This window comes from Garra rufa, chromosome 17 (genome assembly GCF_049309525.1).
Source record: "Garra rufa chromosome 17, GarRuf1.0, whole genome shotgun sequence".
NCBI lineage: Eukaryota > Metazoa > Chordata > Actinopteri > Cypriniformes > Cyprinidae > Garra > Garra rufa.
Genome location: NC_133377.1, coordinates 35,432,072 through 35,454,627, shown reverse-complemented (window position 1 = coordinate 35,454,627; position 22,556 = coordinate 35,432,072). Strand labels below are relative to the sequence as shown.

Below are 22,556 nucleotides of genomic sequence, written 5' to 3'. Positions count from 1 at the left end.
GGGTAGATTTACCATGGTACAATGGTTGCAAAATGGCAACCGGCTGTCAAACAGCATAAATACATTTAGGCTTGTGAAATGAATGTGCTATATATGTCATGATTTAAAGTTGGACTCTAACCAAAATTAATGGATGACAGGAACTTTTATTTTGTACAATGTGATGTTGGTTGGGCCTGTAGCTTTTTGATCATTTGTGTTTATTATATTTTTTTTTTCCCTTTTAAAGGAATAGTTCATCCTGAAATGAACATGTTTTTACCCTCAGACCAACTAAGTTTGTTTTTTTCAACTGAAATTTTGCATTGCGTCACTTGCTTACCAAAGAATCCTCTGCAGTGAATGGGTGCCGTCAGAATGAGAGTCCAAACAGCTGATAAAAACATCACAATAATCCACGAACAACTCACACTACTTCAGTCCATCATTTAACATCTTGTGAAGTGAAAAGCTGTGTGTTTGCAAGAAACAAATCCATCATCTCCTGATTCAGCTTTGTTAAAACACATAGCTTTTCACTTTAAAAGACATCAAATGATGGACTGGAGTCATATGGATTATTGTGATGTTTTTATCAGCTGTTTGAACACTCATTCTGACGGCACCCATTCACTGCAGAGGATCCATTGGTGAGCAAGTGATGTAATACTGCGTCTAAATTTCTCCAAATCTCCAAATCTGTTCTGATGAAGAAACAAACTAGGAAACATCTTGGATGGCCTGAGGGTAAGTACATTTTAAACAAGTTTTCATTTCTGAGTGAACTATTGGTTTGAGGGCAGTGCACAGGTCTAATATTTTGCCTCATTTGCAGTCTTGAGATTTGAATACTAATGTTATATCTTAATATCCTGACAACAGCAATTCAGTATCCTGTGAAATAAAATATCAGACAATTTTTTTAAGAACACTTTAACAAGAACACTTGTTTAGATGACTGAACAGTGGGACGTTAGATTAATATGAATCTAACAAATTGCTTAATGATTAATGGAGAAGTTCACTTCCAGAACAAAAATTTACAGATAATGTACTCACTCCCTTGTCATCCAAGATGTTCATTTCTTTCTTTCTTTCTTTCTTTCTTTCTTTCTTTCTTTCTTTCTTTCTTTCTTTCTTTCTTTCTTTCTTTTTCTTTCTTTCTTTCTTCAGTCATAAAAGAAATTGTCTTTTGAGGAAAACATTTCAGGATTTTTCTCCATATAGTGGACTTCTATGGTGCCCGAGTTTGAACTTCTAAAATGCAGTTTAAACGTGGCTTCAAATGATCCTAAATGCAGTTGTGAAGGATCCCAGTCGAGGAAGAAGGGTCTTATCTAGCAAAACGATTGGTTATTTAAAAAAAAATAAAAAATAAATATATATATATATATATATATATATATATATATTATAAATTTTATATGTATATTATAAATTATATACTTTTTAACCTCAAATGCTTGTCTTGTCTAGCTATGCCTTTTTTTCAGAGAAGATGATCAAGTTAAAACAGCAGTGTAGGGCAATTTTGAAGTTGAGAGAGAAAATGAGATGGGAGTTTTTCGACATACCCCAACTGTATTGAATCAGAAAAAAAAACAGAGTTCAGGTAGAGCAAGACAAAACGAGCGTTTGAGATTTAAAAATATATAAATTGTAATAAAAAAACAAACAATCGTTTCGCTAGATAAGACCCTTCTTCCTCGGCTGGGATTGTTTACAACCAAGTAAAAAGTCGAAATTATGTGATGTAAACCCAGAATTTAAAAAAAAAAAGATCAAAATTGTAAGACGTGAAGTCAGAATTCTGAAAAAAAAAAAAACATCAAAATTATGAGATGTAAACAAAAAATTTAAATAAAAATTGAGATGTAAATTGTCAAAAAAAATTTCAGAAAAAGTTTGATTTCAGAATTCTGAAAAAAGTCAAAACTATGAGATGGTGTACCCAGAATGAAAAAATCAGAATTATGACGTAAACTCCAAATTCTGAAGAAATGTCAACATTTCAAGACGTAAACTTAATTCTGGAAAAAAAGTAAACTCAGAATTCTGAAAAATTTCAAAACTGCAAGACACGAAGTCAGAATTCTTAAATGTCAAAATTATGAGATGCAAACTGTCAAAAAAGAAAAAAAAATTTAAGATGTGAATTCAGAATTCTGAAAAAAAAAAATCTAAATTATGACGTAAACTCAGAATTCTGAAGAAATGTCAAAATTGCGAGACAAACTTAATTCGAAGGAAAAAAGTAAAAATTGTAAAAAAAAAAAAAAAAGTTAAAGTCAGAATTGTGAGATGTAAACTCAGATTTCTGCAAAAATGTCAAAATTGCGAGACGTAAACTCAATTCTAATAAAAAAAGTCAAAATTATGTGATTTAAACTCAGAAAATTTGAAAAAAAGTCAAAACTGCTAGACGTGAACTCAGAATTCTGAAAAAGTCAAAATTATGAGATGTAAACTCTAAATTCTGAAAAAAAATATAAATTGAGATGTAATCTGTCAAAAAAAAGTTTCAAAATTTGCAAGATGTAATTTCAGAATTCTGAAAGAAAAATCAAAATTATGACGTAAACTGAAATGTCAAAAATTGCAAGACATAAACTTAAAAAAAAAATTTAGATGTAAACTCCAAATTCTAAAGAAATTTTACAATTGCGAGATGTAAACTCAAAGTTCTAATTTAAAAAACAAGTCAAAATTATGTGATTTAAACTCGGAATTCTGAAAAACTTTAAGTTGCAGAGAGCAAACAAAATTTTGGAAAAATAAATATTTTGAGATGTTATCTTAAAATTCTAGGACAATTTTTTAGAATTCATCTAGTTTACATCTTGTCTAGCTCTGCCTGAACTCAGTTTTTTTTCTGAGAAGAAGATCAAATACCCTTAACAAAAAGGTAAAACAGCGATTTTGAAGTTGAGGGAGAAAAGATGAGAGTTGTTCGACATACCCTAACTGTCTTGAACCAAAAAAACAGACCAGCGTTTGAGATTAAAAAGTTTATAAATTGTACAAAATAAAAATAAATAAACTTGTTTCTCAAGATAAGACTCTTCTTCCTCGGCTGGGATCGTTTGAAGCCGCATTTAAACTGCATTTTGGAAATTCAAACTCAGGGCACCATAGAAGTCCACTATATGGGGAAAAAATCCTAAAATGTTTTCCTCGAAAAACAGAATTTCTTCACGACTGAAGAAAGAAAGACATAAACATCTTGGATGACGAGGGAGTGAGTACATTAACTGTAAATTTCTGTTCTAGAAGTGAACCTCTCCTTTAAGGAATGAATGGAGTGAATAATCAGATTTGACAGATCTGGAGCAGTAAAGTGATTGAAAGCAGTTTAAAAGGGTTATTTCATGGGAACAAACATGAAAACATTTGGGCATATGATTATTCATATCCTCAGTCCATTGACAAAAAACGTTGTTTTTTGTTGCAAGTACAATGTCACACCACAGAAATGTTACATGTTCAGTACAACATAGTGCCTCATACAAACCACTGTGCTCTGTAAATATCCATTTTTTTTGCATTATTTATGAGGTTGTGATTTGGCTCTGAAGCATCGAGTGGAATCTTTGTTTTTACTCTTTGGTAAAGGCTCTCAAAACTGTTGCCCTCGAAAAGAAGGAAAACCAAAATGACACGCTGATCTGATGAGGAGCGTGTGTTGTAATTACCCATCAGTGTTGGTAATTCCCATTGTTTCATTGTGACAAACTCAAAAGAAACCAATTGCGACCGTGTCTAGCACATCTCACCGAGTCATGTAGAATTGTTAATTAGTCGCGAGAAATCGGTTTTCTATGGACCCCGTGGAAAGTGTTCATTTGTTGTGAGTGTCAGTACTATGCCATTTTTCCCATAGACATCTAAACATGTCTAATGTTCTAATCTGAATCTGATTGCCGCCTTTTTTTTTTTAGTCAGTCCATGCATGGTTTGTGTATTGAATATGTTTTTAAGGAGTTGTCACAAAGGATCTGATATTCGTTTGGAGTTGCGTCGCTTTTTTTGGAAAACATTTGAACCCTGGTGTTTGTCTTGCACTTTAATTTTCTTAACGGAAAGCACACAGGGGGAGAAAAAGATGAAATGCAGCACCTTGTATGGTCTTTGTTTTTGTACTTATAAGGTCTTCTATTTGAAAGGTTTTGCTTTTTTTGTATTTCATGTGTTTTTTTTCGTGTTAAAACTGTTCAATTGGACATCTTCCATATAAAAAAAAAAAATGAAATGATATTATCTGACTGTGAGCACATTTTCATAAATCAGCACTAATAAACAATATGTATGATGTGTTTCTTTATATCAAGTGTTTGTGAACCACTTCACCCACTTTCACATGTTTAAATGATATATACTTGTGTTTAAATGCTTTGAAAGGAGCTTAAATTTAACCTAGGTTAAATGAAATATATAGTTTTACGTAGAAAATGTAAAATAATGTTGTTTAAAAGTTTTGGGATTGGAGGATTTTGAAAATGTTTTTTAAAGAAGTATCTTAAAGGAACACTCCACTTTTTTTGGAAATAGGCTCATTCTCCAACTCCTGCTGAGTTAATAAGTTGAGTTTTACCGTTTTGAAATCCATTCAGCTGTTTTCCTGTTCTGGCGATATCACTTTTAGCATAGCTTAGCATAGATCATTGAATCCTATTAGACCAATAGCATCGCGTTCAAAAATGACCAACGAAAATGTAATTTATGCTGAGTTTATACTTGCCATTACTCCAATCTTCAGTTTGATTTTAAAAATGTTGAAAACAGATTTGTTTTTCAGCATTTATTTGAAATAGACATCTTTTGTAATATTATAAAGGTTTTTACTGTCAATTTTGATCAATTGAATGCATCCTTCCTGAATAGAAGTATTATTTTAAAACTACCCCAAACTGTCGTAACTGACCACATTAATGAAATCTGGGATTTTTTTCCAGTTTAAATCTGGAAATAAAAGAATTTAACTTTTGACTAAAAATTGAGATGTAAACTCAGAATTCCGAAAAAAATGTCAAAATTCTGATTTTAAATGTCGTCAAAATATGTGATGTAAACTCAGAATTCGGAAAAAAGTCAAAATTCTGAGACGTAAATTCAAAATTCTGAAAAAAAATTTAGATGTAAACTCAAAATTCTGAAAAAATTCAGATTTAAAAAAAAAGTCAAAATTGTGAGCTATAAACTCAATTCTGAAAAAGTCAAAATTGCATGACAAACTCAAAATTTCTGATTTAAAAGTCAAAATATGTGATGTAAACTCAGAATTCTGAAAAAATTCATATTTGCAAAACGTAAACAACATTCTGAAATTTTTTTTTTGATGTAAACTCAGAATTATGAAAAAAAAAATGATTTTAAAGGTCAAAATTATTAGCTTTAAACTCAATTCTGAAAAATGTCAAAATTGTGAGATGTGAATTGAGAATTCTGATTTTAAAAAAGTTTGCAAAACGTAAACTCAAAATTCTGAAAAAAATGACAATTGAGATGTAAACTCAGAATTCAAAATCGTCAGACATGAACTCAAAATTCTGATTTAAAAAGTCAAAATTATGAGATTTAAACGGAATTTTTAAAAAAAAGTCAAAATTGCGAAACACTCAAAATTGTGAAAAAAAAATTGAGGTGTTAACTCAGAATTATAAAAAACGTTGAAATAAGATATAAATTCAGAATTCTGGAAAAATGTCAAAATTGCAAGACAAAACCTTAAAATTCTGATTAAAAAAAAAGTCAAAATTATGTTTTGTAAACTCAGAATTCTGAAAAATGTGAAAATTGCGAGATGTAAACTTAAAATTCTGATTTAAAGGGGTCATCGGATGCCCATTTTCCACAAGTTCATATGATTCTTTAGGGTCTTAATGAAAAGTCTATAATATACTTTCTCAGTAGTGTAAAAAGACACCCTTTTACCTTGTCAAAATCAGCTCTGCAAAAAATCCACTCATTTTATTGCATGGTCCCTTTAAATGCAAATGAGCTCCGTTTGCCCCGCCCCTCTCTGATTTGGGATTATGAGCTGTAATGTTTACTTTGGCGACATTAAAAAAAAAGGAACGATTCGCACGAACTAGACGTGTATGTAGATCGGTGCTTTCTTTTTTAAAAATGAAAGTAACGTTATCCTCTGCGTCTTCAGCGGCTCAGATGTCGGGAGTAAATGACGACTGCTGTGTTCATTATTACATCCAACAACAGAACACCTCAATCGCTCAATCAGAGACATTCTTGTTTGCACCCGAGTCACACAGTGGCGATCGGAGTCGGACTGTTTCAGCTCGATGAGAGCGGGTCTAAGGTAAGGGGCATATGTCAATCAACGATCATGGGAGTGGCCTCTGTCTGTGTGTCGTCACACCGACAAGAAGCTGAGAATGACCCGATTTTAATAAGGGTATATTACTTTTTATTAAAAGTTAATTATTAATCGACTGGGTGGATTTTTATCATTGTAGGGTTGTTGTGTACACAAACTGCCAACACACATTAATGTTCAAACAACATGTAAAAGTTAGTTTTGCATAAAAAAAAAAGTCTAAATGATGAGATCTAAACTCAGAATTCTGAAAAATGTCAAAATTGCGAGATGTAAACTGAATCCAAATTCAGAATCTTTGCTTGCTGTCATATCTATAGTGTCCTACAGTAATAAAAAGTCTGGAAATAAAATAATTTTGAAATTAAAACAAATATGACACTGTTTCTCAACTCAAATCGTGTCAATTTGTGACATGAATCATGTGTCTCTTTGTACAGACCAGACAGCCAGATGTTCTAACATGATTATCGGTTTTGTATTAAACAAAAATGCAAAGTGTTCTCAGACTTTTGAAACCCATTGTATACGTGTGCAAAAAATGCTGCGCTTAAGTTTCTTTGTGTAATACGATATTCAAAACATTTCATAAATCAATGAATGCGCACACATTTCCTGTTAACAGAGGTGGCTTTATTAGCTCAGCTTACAGGATCCAGGGAGCTCCACAGTGCACTGAGCGAATCACAGCACAGTCCTGTGTACTGTACATCACTTTGGATGAAAAGCCGATAACCACTAACTATGTACAGATCAACTTGAGACAGTAGCATTTCAGTGTAATATTAAATTCTTATTACAATACCTGATTATTTACCATTACAGTCTTGGATGTTCAGTGGCATAGTTAGGAGCTCCACACTAGCACTCAAACATTCGTTAGTGCTTACAAACAACTGCTACCTTTATTTGGTCCAGCAGACAACGATGAGCAACAGTTCCAACCGTGAGGATAAAGGAAAGGCAAAAACGAGGGGGTCAACTGTACTGTAAAGGCAGGCTTGGCATTGGGACGACAGGTCAGCTAAGAGTGAAGTCCCTTGTTTCAGTAGTGGTACAGAACAAACTGTTAACTGAAGCTTTGAGAGTCTGGTTACGGTGGTGAGTGGACTCTGACTTAAAGAATACAACAATCCGAGTCGTCCTTCTTTTCCCGGCGCCTCTGTCCTCCGTGCTGAGATGCGGCCTGACCTCTCACCTGCAGGGATATGAAGGGATGTGTGCACATTTAGAGGTCAGTTTCAAGTAACACTTGTGAATTTGGTCATTACACTACTGCAGAAACAATAAACTGAGCAAGGAAAGCTTTCCAAAGGGCATTTGACTTTCTTATGTAGCTACTGGAACCTGTGGAAGCTTTGTTTCCAAAAAGAACAAAGCTTGTAGAATCCAAAATTTACATTTTGCAATTTTGACTTTTTTTTTTTTTCCAGAAAAAATTTACATCTCACAGTTTAGACAATGTAATCAGAATTCAGAATTTACATTTCACAATTTTGACTTTTTTTCTAAATTCTGAATTTATGTTTTGACATTATTTAGAATTTTGAGTTTACATCTCTGAATTTGGACCTTTTTTATTAGAATTGTGAATTTACATCTCACAATTTAGATAATTTTTTTCAGAAATCTGGATTTACATTTTGCAATTTTTACTTCTTTATTCAGAATTCTGAGTTTGTCTTACAGTTGTGTCCTTTTTTTCAGAATTCTCAATTTTTACTCTTTAGAATTTTGAGTTTAAGTCATGCAATTTTGACATTTCTGATTTTACATCTCATAATTCTGACTTTAAATCAGAATTCTCCATTTACATCTCAGAATTAAAAAAAAATGAGAATTCCAAATTTACATTTTCGTATTTTGACATTTTATGAGGAAACTGAATTTTGACTTTTTAAATTAAAATTCTGAGTTTACATTTAACAATTTAGATTTTTTTTTTCAGAATTCTGAATTTATATTTTGAAATTTTGACATTTTATTCAGAAATCTAAGTTTACATCTCAATTTAAATTTTTTAAACACTGTGCAGTTTTTACTTCTTTTTTCAGAATTCTAAGTTTGTCATTCAGAATTCTGAGTTTACATCTCATAATTTACATTTTAGAATTGTTAAATTTTCTCAATTTTAATTTTTTCAGAATATTGAGTTTACATCACGCAATTTTGAATTTTTTTCAGAATTCTGAGTTTACGTCTTATAATTTTGACATTTGACAATTCTGGTGAGTTTACATCTCACAATTTTATGTTGTTACTTTTTTACTTATTTTTTCAGAATTCTGATTTACATTCTAATCAGAATTCTGAGTTTCTCAAAATTTAGAATTTACATTTAAGAATTTTTTTTTAGAATTTACATCTAATTTGATTTAATTTGATTTAGAATTACTTTTTTCAGAATTTATATTTTGCTATTTTAATGTTTTATTCAGAATTCTGTAACACTCAATCCATCACAAGAATAAATTACGTTTTAAAATGTTTTAAAAAACATTTCTCTTAAATTGTAATAAAATTACGCAAAATTACTATTTTTTTGTGTATTTTTGATCAAATAAACGCAGTTAACCATAAGAAACTTGTCTTTAAACAGGAGCGTACATTCAGACAGGTATGTGTAAATCATTCACAAATCTACTCTTATGTAAACCGTCGCACTACACTTGATGCAACAAATTACACAAGGGTTTATAAATGATTTACTCATTCATTCATTATGCCAGGGTTTCATGAATAAAGCAAATTTTAACTCAAAGAATGATGCCCTAAAGTTTCCTCCCGAATGAAAAACAAGAAGTACCTGTCCTGCTGAGGGCTGGTGCTGTTGTGTTTGTGGCTGCTGATACTCCTCTTGCTGCAGCTGTCTGGCCAGCTCAAGATCACTCAAGGGTCCAGGAGCTTCACCCTGCTGCTGCTGCAGGGACATCGCCACCAGATAGTCCTGGATAACACATCCAAACATTCACTAAATCAATCTTAAAACAATGTTAGCATAGATACCAACATGAAACAGCTTTCCCAAAATCTTAAACTTAAGCTAGCATTGGGAAATTGGAAATAATGTAGACTTATTTTGCATTGGATCATGAGGAGGTGGAACATGTTAGGCCATGATATTATTGGCTACTCTTACATCTATCCACCTTATTTTTCTTGTAAGAGCGGGTGCAGCCATTTGTAAATTTCACGTGTCTGGCTTCCAGTGTCAAAACAGCTGGTTTTGCTGATTGATATTGCAAAATGGTGTGTCTTACCGTATTATTTTAATGTATTATCTTAACTACGAACACATTCGTTCGTAGTGCAAACAGTTTTACCGTTTACTGGACTTTGTTATTCTTCTCGTTATTTCTCTACAGCAGCTAATGAACCAGAAGTCTCGCACATTGACAGAAAGCGCCTGCATTGAACAATAAGGTGGATACGATAGGGAAAAGCAAGCCAAGTTCTTAATCACCTGGTCGATCTGCATTTGCTGCTGCTGTTGTGTGGTGGCCTGGCTGGCTGCTGGGGGTTTCTGGGAAGGGTGACACAATCTGAAGTCTGAGTCACAGAAATTCCCATCCCCCTCCACATTATGGAGACTCTCCCAAACCACGCTCTCCTCCTGCAGGAATCCCTGATCTGTGACCAGCAGGTAAAGGTGACCCTGCAATTTCACACATTGAACATTCTCTTCACTGGTCAGTGGATACGATGTTGATAATAACAGCAACAAAGCCATTCAAATTTGCTAAATATTCTTCAAAATATCATCTTTTCTGTTCAGTGTAATGTACGTGCTACTGAAGAGAAGATTTCTCACTCAGTGTAGGAGAAAAAAAAAACATTTTGAGAAAACAGCATTTCAATGTTTTGTTATATTATATGTTGTATAATTGAACTCTACAGACACAAATGTGACCCTGGACCACCAAACCAGGCATAAGTAGCACAGGTATATTTGTAGCAATAGCCAACAATACATTGTATGGGTCAAAATGATTGACTTTTTATGCCAAAAATCATTAGGATATTAGGTAAAGACCATGTTCCATAAGGATATTTTGTACATTTCCTACTGTAAATATAAAACAATTTTTGATTAGTAACATGCATTGCTAAGAACTTCTTTTGGGCAACTTTAAAGGTGACTTTCTCTTTAAAGGTGATTTTTTTGCACCCTTAGAATCCAGATTTTCAAATAATTGTATCTCAGCCAAATATTGTTCTATCCTAACAAATACGTAAATGGAAAGCTTATTTATTTAACTTTCAGATGGTGCATACATCTCGGTTTTAAAAAAATGGACCCTTATGACTGGTTTTGTGGTCCAGAGTCATAAATAGATCAAATAAACACTCAAAATATATTTTGGATGTTTTTTTTCCACAGAAACATCACTTTTTGAAACTGCCCAAAATCTCAAAAATGACCAGTGCATTCATTTTTGTTTTTTTGCCTGTAGTGTCTTGCTTTTAAAGGGAGTCATTATTAAGTAAAATAAAGTCATTATTGTTGTTTTCTTTGCACACAAAAATAGTTCTTGTAGCTTCATGACATTACGGTTGAACCACTGATGTCACACGGACTAATTTATCTTTCTGGGCCTTGAATGTTGCTGTCTATTCAGGGTCAGAAAGCTCTCTGATTTCATCAAAAATATCTTGATTTGTGTTATGAAGATAAACAAAAGTATTACAAGTTTGGAACGATAAGAGGGTGAGTAAGTACTGACAGAATTTTCATTTTTGGGTGAACTTTATGTTTAGCAAAGCAAAATCTCAGCATTTTAGTGCATCTTTTTGCTCAAAATGTGAGCGAAATGCAGTTACCCATGCTGAATTTGGGCACAAAACATGAACAAATAAATACTTCTGTGCTATTTTTGCTATAGAAATCTGTCAAAAAGTCTTTCTTTTTTTGTGGTGGTGGTGGTGGGTTTAAAGTAGCTTGACGTCTCTAGGGTTGTTATAATCAGCTTAGCTGCTATGGAGAGTGTTGGTGTGGGAAGGCTGCTAAACACCTTGTGCTTTATCATAGTGCTGAAGTGGTTGTTCCTGAAAAACACAGACAGTTCGCCCTCCTTGGCTGTCGTGTTGAGCTCACACAGGCCGTGATACGACAGCTGGGTTGCTGTGGACTCCAAAAATTGCTCTGCTATCAAACCTGTCAACAAACAGAGATTAAGACTTACCATCAGCCATTAATACAATGGCACACACCCCTCTGATGTACAATGAGGGAAAAATTATTTGATCCCCTGCTGATTTTGTATGTTTGCCCAGTGACAAAGAAATGATTCGTGTATAATATTAATGGTAGGTTTATTTTAACTGTGAGACAGAATAACAACAAAAAAAAAAATCCAGATTTGCATTTTAATAAGTGAAATAAGTATTTGATCCCCTATCAATCAGCAAGATTTCTGGCTCCCAGATGTATTTTAAACAGGTAACAAGCTGAGATTAGAAGCACTCCCTTTAAAACAGTGTTCCTAATCTCAGTTTGTTACCTGTATAAAAAACACCCGTCCACAGAAGCAATCGATCAATCAGATTCCAAACTCTCCACCATGGCCAAGACCAAAGAGCTGTCCAAGGATGTCAGGTGTATGATTGTAGACCTACACAAGACTGGAATGGGCTACAAGCCCATCGCCAAGCAGCTTGGTGACAACATTTGGTGTGATCATTCGCACAAAATAACTGTCGCTCTCTCGGTTTGGGGCTCCATGCAAGATCTCACCTAGTGGAGTTTCAATGATCAACGGAGAGGAATCAGCCCAGAACTACACGGGAGGATCTTGTCAATGATCTCAAGGCAGCTGGGATTATAGTCACCAAGAAGACAATTGGTAACACACTACGCTGTGAAGGACTAAAATCCTGCAGCGCCCACAAAGTCCCCCTGCTCAAGAAAGCACATGCACAGGCCCGTCTGAAGTTTGCCAACGAACATCTGAATGATTCAGAGAACTGGGTGAAAGTGTTGTGGTCAGATGAAACCAAAATCAAGCTCTTTGGCATCGACTCAACTCGCCGTGTTTGGAGGAGGAGGAATGCTGCCTATGACCCCAAGAACACCATCCCCACCGTCAAACATGGAGGTGGAAACATTATACTTAGGGGCTGTTTTTCTGCTAAGGAGACAGGTCAACTGCACCGCATCAAAGGGACGATGGACAGGGCCAGGCACCGTCTTGGGTGAGAACCTCCTTTCCTCAGCCAGGGCATTGAAAATGGATTGTGGATGGGTATTCCAGCATGACAATGACCCAAAACACACAGCCAAGGCAACAAAGTAAAGGCTCAAGAAGAAGCACATTAAGGTCCTGGAGTGGCCTAGCCAGTCTCCAGACCTTAATCCCATAGATAAAGGTTTGAGTTGCCAAACATCAGCCTTGAATCCTCACAATTATTTAGAGAGGATCTGCAAAGAGGAGTGGGACAAAATCCCTTCTGAGATGTGTGCAAACAACAAGAAACGTCTGACCTCTGTGATTGCCAACAAGGGTTTTGCTGCCAAGTACTAAGTCATGTTTTGCAAAGGAGTCAAATACTTATTTCACTTATTAAAATGCAAATCAATTTATAACTTTTTTGTAATGTGTTTTTATGGATTTTTTTCAACAGGGGATCAAATATTTTTTCCCTCACTGTACATTTGCGTATAAGAAATAACATTAAGTGTACCTTCGCTGACTTGACTGCTATCTGTCGAGTGCTTGAAATCTATGATCTTCTCCACCAGTTGGTTGTAGCTGAGTTTGCCCACTGCAGACACCACTTCAGGACTCTGAAGAAGAATGCAGCACTTGTATTGTTGTCTGGATATACAGAATTCATACATTAGAGCATTTTTCTGCTGACGTACCTGTGGATCGACAAGCCAGCCGTGATAGAGCGGAATGTCAAGCAGATCAAAGACGATGCACTCAGGTGTGTACTCAAAATCAGACACGCCTGTAAAACGCACATTAACATCGAGGCCTGTGGACAACTTTGGCAGTACAGCCATCGCGTCACTCATGTTCTGTGTAGGCAATGAGAAATAGAATAAAAACAAAGCCTTGTGAGACCAGGGGATTTTATGACAGATTGAGATTTCTAGGTCAAGTGGAACATATTAAGTGAAATATTTACTACAAAACATGCTGACTGCTGCTCTTAGCTAATCTATTAAGTTGAAATCATGTAAACTGAATTTTAAAAACTAAAATTAATTGATAAATACATTATAGTTCAAAAGTTTGGGGTCAGTATTGTTCAGAAATCATTCAGATATGTTGATTTGGTGTTCATTCACAAAAAAATATTGTATTATTATCAATGTTAAAAAAATGTTGTGCTGCTTAATATTTGTCCATTTTTTTCAGGTATATGATATATAGTAAATATAGTATATTTTGTAACAATGTAAATAAATAAAAGCTAAATAAAAAATTATCTTATAAAAAATTATAAAATAAACCTTGATTATTTCTATTTTGAATTCTCAAGACAAGCCAACAGCAGACTATATTTAGGAAAACTAACTTAAAAATAAACATATATATACAGTACCAGTCAAAAGTTTTTAGACTTTTTTTGACGTTTAAAGAAGTCTCTTCTCCTCACAAAGTCTTCTTTCATTTGATTTAAAGTACAGCAAAAACAGTACAATTTTAAAATATATTTACCATTTAAAATAACTGTTTTCTATTTAAATATTTTAAAATGTAATTTATTCCTGTGATTTCAAAGCTGAATTTTTAGCATCATTACTCCAGTCACATGATCCTTCAGAAATCATTCTAATATGCTGATTCACTGCTCAAAAAAACATTTATTATTATTATTATGTTGAAAACAGCCGAGTAGTATTTTTTCAGGTTTCTTTGATGAATAGAAAGTCCAGAAGAACAGCATTTATCTGAAAAAGAAATCTTTTGTAACACAATAAATATTTTTTATCATCACTTTCGATCAATTTAAAGCATTCTTTATTGACTCCAAGCATTATACTGACTCCAAGCTTTTGAATAGTATAGTGTATAATGTTACAAAAGCTTTTATTTCAGATAAATGCTGATCTTTGGATCTTTCTATTTATCAAAGAATGCTGACAAAAATGTACTCAACTGTTTTAAATATTGATAATAACAATACATTTTTTTCCTGAACAGCAAATCAGCATATCAGAAGAATTTCTAAAATATCATGTGACACTCAAGCCTGGATCCGCTGATCACAAAAATATATTACATTTTAAAATACATTCAAATAGAAAGCAGTTATTTTAAATAGTACAAATATTTCACAATTTTACTGCTTTTGCTGTTTTAAGATCAAAATAAATGCAGGCTTGGTGAGCAGAGGAGACTAAAAACATGTATAATCCTACTGTCCAAAACATTTTGACTGGCAGTGTACATTTTTCAGTTTGTTATTATCCGTGTACACTCAAGCCATTTAAGTAGCAAAATATATGAAACAAATAATTAAATAAAGCTCAGGTTCTTGCATAAGCTTTAATTATCCATCTAATTTTCAATCATGAGCAAAAAGAGCAACGGCACATGAACAAAAGGAGGCTTTCATTTGTGCATCTTTATAAGCACAAACACACAATGTAATTGTTAGAATCGTAATGAAGGGATCACAAGCCTTCTTTCACAGTTTGAAGGCCTTGTTCACAATATCTGATTGTATATGTCCTTCGGTTCTGAGGTTTCCAGCGCAGCCCATCTGCTTAACATGTTAATTATATTCACTAAACATGTGCTGAAGATCTGAGCAGAGCTGAGCCTGTTAAACTTGTTCTCCCACACTGTAATTTACCTGCTGGAAATTCAGCTCCATGCCTTCTGCTTTCTCTCGTGGCTTGATGGACAGCACACATTCACCTGGAACAAGAATAGAATTAGTGTTAACCTTTTTTAAAAAAACACTTCAGCTTTCTGTGATGTGAATTGAGAAGTGTCACCTTTTCATGTCAAGCATATTTTTATTGTTTGTAAAAGCACTTCTGGTTTATCTCCCCATCACTCAGCAACATAATATCCTCATCACATGCTGATCTTTCTAGTTGTGACCTGATAAGAGGTGATATACAGTGGCTCCAAAAATATTTGGACACTTAAGCCACACTTAAAATGTCATTGTATTAGAAAAAATGTAAGTACAGACAGTATACAGTTGAAGTCAAAAGTTTACATACACCTTGCAGAATCTGTATTTGAACCCTTTCCAACAATTGACTACGATTTTGAGATCCATGTTTTAACACTGAGGACATATGAGGGACTCATATGCAACTATTACAGAAGGTTCAAACGCTCACTGATGCTCCAGAAGGAAACAATGCAATAAGAGTCGGGGGTGAAAACTTTTGAATTTAAAGATCAGGGTAAATTTAACTTATTTTGTCTTCTGGGAAACATATAAGTATCTTCTGTAGTTTCTAAAAGGGAGTACTAAATGAAAATATAATATTTAGGCAAAATAATACAAATTTACTAGTGGTGGGCCGTTATCGGCGTTAACGTGCTGCGTTAACGTGAGACTTTTATCGGGCGATAAAAAAAAATATCGCCGTTAATCTATTCTCAAAATTGGGTTGGGAGCTGGGTCTAAACTACGCAAGCTATGATGACTTTCACCTTGATAGTTTAACGCGGATGTATACCAAAGACTATAGAATATGGTCGCGCGTTTATGTCTCCTCCGCCAAAACACAGACGGGATCACGTCGTCCTCCGTTCATAAAAACCGAATCTACTATAGCGCGAAATGCCACGGAAATTCGTCGTTTTTGGGATTCATAAATCAAATATGGTCTGTCACTTAATTCAAATCGCGATATGGACTAGTGTCTGTGAAAACTGAAATGCAAAAAGACCGTTTTAATATGAATCCGGTATGTTCCGTTTGCCTAGCTGTATGTATGAAATTCATACTATGAATGGTGGAGACGCGCTTTTACTACACGCATACTGAAACACACGTGACGCTCCCGGTAATTTTTGGCATTTGCATCTCACATGAACAGATAAACTCAATCTCCCAAACTGCTGTGAGTGTCACTTATACCGTTTCATTTGAGAAAACTCGCATCATGTCATACTGTATACACAGAAACTTCACGGCAACCTGTCAAAATAAAAGTACGGCGTAACATGTTTAGTCATTATTAATCTAGATTAAAAAAATTAATCTATGCCCACCCCTAAAATTTACACATCTCAATTCTGTTCAAAAGTTTTCACCCCCTAGCTCTTAATGCATTGTGTTTTCCTTTGAAGCATCAGTGAGCATTCAAACCTTCTGTGATAGTTGCATATGAGTCCCTCAGTTGTCCTCAGTGTGAAAAGATGGATCTTAAAATCATACAGTCATTGTTGGAAAGGGTTCAAATACACAAAAATGCTAAAAAACCAAAGAATTTGTGGGACCTGAAAGATTTTTTCTGAAGAACAGCAGGTAGTTGAACTGTTCAGGACAAACAAGGGACTTGTGAACAACTATCACTAAACAAAAAAACGCAGCTGTGAATCATTCAGGTAACAACACGGTATTAAGAATCAAGTGTATGTAAACTTTAAACAGGGTCATATTTATAAATTCAACTATTATTTGCTCTTGTGGACTATATGTAAACATCTTTTATGTGAAATATCTTATTCAGGTCAGTACTAAATAAAAAAAAAAAATAACATGCATTTTGTATGAACCCTCTTATTTTAGTAAAATTATTAACATTTTACAGAATCTGAAAGCGGTATGTAATATTTTGACCTCAACTGTAAATAATAATAATAATATGATAGAGATGCCAGTTGGTTAATAGGAATTGTTTTTTTTTTAAATGAAAAAGTTAGAGATTTTTTTTACCACTTAGTTGGAATTTTGTTACGTAATGCAGTACAATGACATTCATGTAAGTGACTTCAATGTGCAAACGTTTCCAAATACTTTTAGGGACACTGTAAAAGAAAACCTACACCCATAGCTGATCACCAAAAAAAATAAAAATAAATAAAAAGGCTTCATCCAAACCTGAAAATTTGCTCAGGTCATTCAAGATGAAGATGAGTTTTTAGCATTACATTACTTGCTCACCTTGTAGTAAATGGGTGCCATCAGAATTAGAGTCCAAACAGCTGATCACAATAATCCACACAACTTTTTTTATCATCTATCCATATGCGTTCTCTAGTGACAGTTATCTCGTCTGAATCAGGGGAGAAATATGCACAGATCAAGAAATAAACCATTTACAAATAAAAACGAGTCCAAAACTATTCTAAACACATAAATTGGTGGAGTTTGATACGGAAGGATGACAGGTAATGGACTTTTTACTGGAGGAAGCGTTAAGGATTAGGATTTGTTATTTTGACCAGAAGCAACGGTTTTAAGCTACGGTTTTAACATCTTACTGATGGATCAATTTCTTACAAAAACACAGTTTTTCACTTTCTTGAGTAAAAATCATTAATTAATCAACTGTAGTCATGAAGATGACTTTTTTTTAGCTGTTTGGACTCTCATTCTGACGGCACCCATTCACTACAGAAGATCCATTGTGGATCCAAATGATGTAATACTGAACTTCTCTAACATTTTCAGCAGATTTTCATTTTTGGTTGAACTATTCTTTTAACATCTGGACTAGTAAAGATTCAAACCCTCCCGAGGGGTCAGAAAGTATTACCACTGTGCCTTGAGCAAGGCACTTAACCTAAAAGCGTTCTCTAAATGACTACTCACACAAAGAGCAGAGACTTAATGGTATAATCCGTGATTGGGGTGCCATTAGTGGTACTGAAACACAAATGTTTTCACACAGTAACCACACCCCCTTCTCTTTCTCAAGTCACAACAGCCATCTGTTTCCAACCATAAAGTTTATTGTGGTGCATCACTCCAGCTTTTTTAACTTATTACAGTCCATTACCAGGAGAGATGTGCTGTGTGACTCATGCACTCTGTGTTTTAATGTAATTTGATGTATAGCATGTCCAGTGCTCTAAAACATCCTACCAAGGTGAGCCATCAGCTCTTCTGTGGTGACCACTTCCGTCTGAGCCGGCAACTTTACCTGAAGAATAGACACAGAGTTTATACAGTTTGCATTTTACAAGCATATAATTGTCTAAACTATGTGTACATGAAATTCACAAACAAATACTTCTGCTTTTAGTCATGGCACACCCTTGTCTACAGTTTTTTTTCTTCTATTTCACAACACTTTTTTTCCTGAATGTGTTATCAGTGTTTTACTGTAAGCTGAAAATGTGTTTATACAGTAACAGATAAGGAGAGTCATGAGTCTATTACTAGGTCAGTCAAAAGTCAGAAAGTTTTGTTTAGCTGAACACTGGAATCATTGATTACAATGCATTTTATTTATTTATATATACACATTTTTTATGTTTTAAAGAAGACTTTAGCTTAATAATGCTGCATTCATTTGATGAAAAATACAGCAAAAGAGCAATATTGTGAAATATTATTACTAGTTAAAATAACTAATTTATGTCTTCAGTGTCACATGATCCTCATTAATCCTGAGGATGCTGATTTGCTGCTTAAAACATCATTTTTTATTCATGCTTTTTATATTCCTTGAGAAATAGAAAGTTCAAAAGCACAGCAATTATTTGAAATAGAAATTGTGTAACAAATGTTTTTACTGTCATGTTTAATAATTTAATGCATCACTGATAAATTAAATTCTTTGTTCTTATTAAAAAAAAAAAACAGTAAGATTTATACTTATTTATATTTATTACATTACCAGTCAAAGGTTTTTGAACAGTAAGATTTTTAATGTTTTTTTTTTCTTCTGCTCACCAGGCCTGCATTTATTTGATCCAAATAAAGTACGGCAAAAACAGTAGAGTTTTTAAATATTTTTACTATTTAAAATAACCGCTTTCATAGTTGAATTGTTAACATCATTACTCCAGTCACATGATCCTTCAAAAATCATTCTAAAATTCAGATTAGCTGTTGAACAGAAAGTTTAGAAGAACAGAATTTATCTGAATTAAGATTTTTTTTTATAACATTATAAATGTCTTTATCACCATTCTTGCTATATAAAGGTAATAATTTCTATAATTTATTAATATATTTTATTTAAATATGTAATTAACTGTTTTAAATATTGATAACAATAATAATAATAAAATGTTAAAATCAGCATATTAAAATGATTTCTGAAGGATCATGTGACACTTAAGACTTAAGTAATGATGCTGAAAATTATTATTGTTTTTATTTATATTTTAAAATGTATTCAAATAGAAAGCAGCTATTTTAAATAGTAAAACTATTTCAAAATATATTACAGATTTTGCTGTATTTTGGATCAAATAAATGCAGCAGAAAAGAATTCTTTGAAAAATATCAAAAATCTTACTGTTCAAAAACTTTTGACTGGTAGTGTATATTTATATTAATCACTGATTTTAGTCAATGCAATTTAGTTATTGGTCACCAGGCAAAAAGCATGTCAGATGACTTAGAAAATTCAAAGTACCTTTCACATCAGCAACACAGAGTTTAATATTTTTGCTCCCAGGTTGTGGAATTCTCTGCCTCCTCCAATTAGGAATGCTCCATCTTTCGACTGTTTTAAGAAATTACTCAAAATCTTTTTAGTGAAGCTTTTAAGTTATAATCTTACAGCTGTTGTTATTGTGATTGTTATTATGGAGTAGTGTGTTCTTTTATACTGTTGTAGCGCATTGAGTGTAAGAAAGGCGCATTAAAAATAGAATTTATTATTATTATTATATTTTGGTTTTAGGTTTGTTCAAATAGCATAAGTGATACACCACATAATGCACTTGTTTTGCACCATGTATTTGCACTCAACAGCTCAAATATGATGAGCAGGTAAGTCCGAATGGCTTACCTTCCACCGCAACAACAGGATGTTCATGATGGCAATCAGAGGGCAGGGTCCGTTCTCGCTCTGTGTGATGACGGCCGTCTTCTTTTCTTTCCAGGTAATCCACTTAACAAAATAATACGCCGGCATGCTAGGCTCTGATGCCCTCGCAGCCCCCACACAGGCCCCTTCGCTCTCCTGAGAGGGGCCTTGTTTGGCATCCTGAGCAGATTTGGATGAAATCAAAGGTCCATCAGGAGGAACCCCATTAGTCTCCTCGGAGAACTCCAGACTGGCCATGGAGAAAGTGGGCGTCACTTCTGATTGGCTGGGCGTGTAGGATTGGCTATTGAGGATCTCAGATTCATCAGTTTTGTCTTGGCCTTTACTAATCACGGACTGAGCTGCAGTAGCATCGTCTTCAAGAGAAGTATTTTTGCATGGTGTGAGCTCATCTTTCGTAAGATGAGAAACACTTCCAGATGATTGCTCAGCATTGGTGACACCCTCTTTCTGGCCGATTTCCTTGTCCTGTGGTTTAGCAGTAGCAAAATCCTCGTTTTTGGTTGTGTTCAACTGCTGTCCCTCCGAAATGCCTAGAATCTCACCATCAACCGTGTCTGGGCAAGAATCTGCCATGACCTGACCGGCGAAACTGTGTGCTTATAATTAACAAAGCCAATTAAAAAAATGGGTGGAAATCAAACACGTTTTTTAAAAATACTGATCAAATAAAAAAACCTGGCAGTGACTGTTTTGCTTTTTTCCAAAAGTATTTTTGCTTACTTCATATTTCTGAGGGATTATAGCAGGATCCACGTTTTAAAAGCAATAGCTTGTGCCAAAAAGTCAGATATATTATATCAATTCCTTCTTAAGGTAAAAACCTAGTACTTTCTTGCTTTCATGCCACATCCATCACTAGTATGCGGAGGTCGAAACTGTTAAAGAGGCAGTTTTTCGGCACACCTCTGCCTAGTCGTGTTGTTTTCTTTTTTAGGAGTTGCCTAATTCTGGGAACAGCTGAGTCACAGGGAGGCTTTCTGTGGACGCACACAAAGCATGTCAGCATTTACAAACATGTACAAACCAGAATGCATTTCTGTGCAATTCTGAAGTAGACATAAAAATAAGAGCCTTTGACTTACAATAGTTTGCTTAGCATGCATTTGTTTGAAGACCCTGAGGGTTAGTTTTCACCTGATCACTGAAGGATGACGCTCTGGAGGTTAGGAAAACTCTGAAACGGAACGACATTAAAACAAGATTCACTTAAACTGATACGTGCAAATGGACAATTGTTGTCTTTTCAAACAATAAACACTGTATGTGATGTTTTAAATAAATTAACTGTCAACAATATTGATTCTTAACAAAACAATAAGGTATTTATTTGCCAATCTATTTGCAAAAAAACAACTACTCAATACAGTGAGTTCACAAACATACTAGTGTACACTTACAATTTTGATAAGAGTACAGCAGCTCACCCTGCATTACTTACAACAGCAGCAGAAACTTACCATGGCGACCTTTCTGCAGGTCTTCAAGTCTTTAAAAACGTTGTTCTTTGCCCCTAAAACATACTACAGTAAACTACAGTAATCCAGTGAAGGTGTTTGACTGAAATCTATAGGTTTTGCTGTCTGGCCGTCCGGCTGATACGGCGCACGTCACTCTCTTTCTCGCCACTCTTTCCGTAATCTTGTTTTTGCCTGTCTCACTTCCGGTGCCTGTGTTTGTAAACAGTGACGTCACGTCGGAAGCTAATTTAACGTTATTCTTTATAACTACATGATATTTTTTTATACTTTGCAAGTGTTATGTTAGAACATACTGGCAATGTTTTCGATATTTTAAGACGTGTGGGATATGAATTATTATCAGGTATGTAGTGGCATCTCGTGGTTGGAGGAAGGAAGTGCATGGAATAGAATAGAATAGAATAGAATAGAATAGAATAGAATAGAATAGAATAGAATTGAATAGAAAAAATATAGAATAGAATAGAATAGAATAGAATAGAATAGAATAGAATAGAATAGAATAGAATAGAATAGAAAATCTGTCACAATTTTGTAACCCTCATTTATTTTTCAAACCATTACGGGTTTTTCTTCCTTTAGTAAAACACAAAAGGAGTTGTTAAGAAGAATGACAGCTTTATTCACATTCATTGTTTGGGCAAAATGATGCAATGAATAGGGAATGGTGACTAAGGCTGTCAGTCTCAAACATTCGTGTTCCACATAAAAAAAAAATGAAAGGTACACTACCAGTCAAAAGCTATTTGTTTAAAAAAATATATATTTTTTACTATTTAAAACAACTGTTTTCTATTTGAATATATTTTAAAATGTAATTTATTCCTGT

The 22,556-nt window shown here is 34.0% G+C and overlaps 1 protein-coding gene across 2 annotated transcripts; it reads right to left on the bottom strand.

Moving 5' to 3' along the window:
- Positions 1-6,924: 6,924 nt before the first annotated feature.
- On the bottom strand, positions 6,925-21,877 carry mindy1 (MINDY lysine 48 deubiquitinase 1). Of its 2 annotated transcripts, none has more exons than XM_073821928.1 (11): positions 21,707-21,877; positions 21,332-21,423; positions 20,208-21,226; positions 18,326-18,383; positions 15,122-15,186; positions 13,176-13,334; positions 12,995-13,097; positions 11,326-11,468; positions 9,777-9,968; positions 9,120-9,260; positions 6,925-7,511 (listed from the first exon to the last, which is right to left on the bottom strand). In XM_073821928.1, exons 3-11 carry the CDS (start codon positions 20,820-20,822, stop codon positions 7,431-7,433), a joined length of 1,557 nt encoding a protein of 518 aa, XP_073678029.1. In that variant the 5' UTR covers positions 20,823-21,226; positions 21,332-21,423; positions 21,707-21,877; the 3' UTR covers positions 6,925-7,430. The 2 variants fall into 2 exon arrangements, with proteins under 2 accessions (XP_073678029.1, XP_073678030.1); XM_073821929.1 differs by having other exon boundaries at positions 21,384-21,423.
- Between the last annotated feature and the right edge of the window lie 679 nt (positions 21,878-22,556).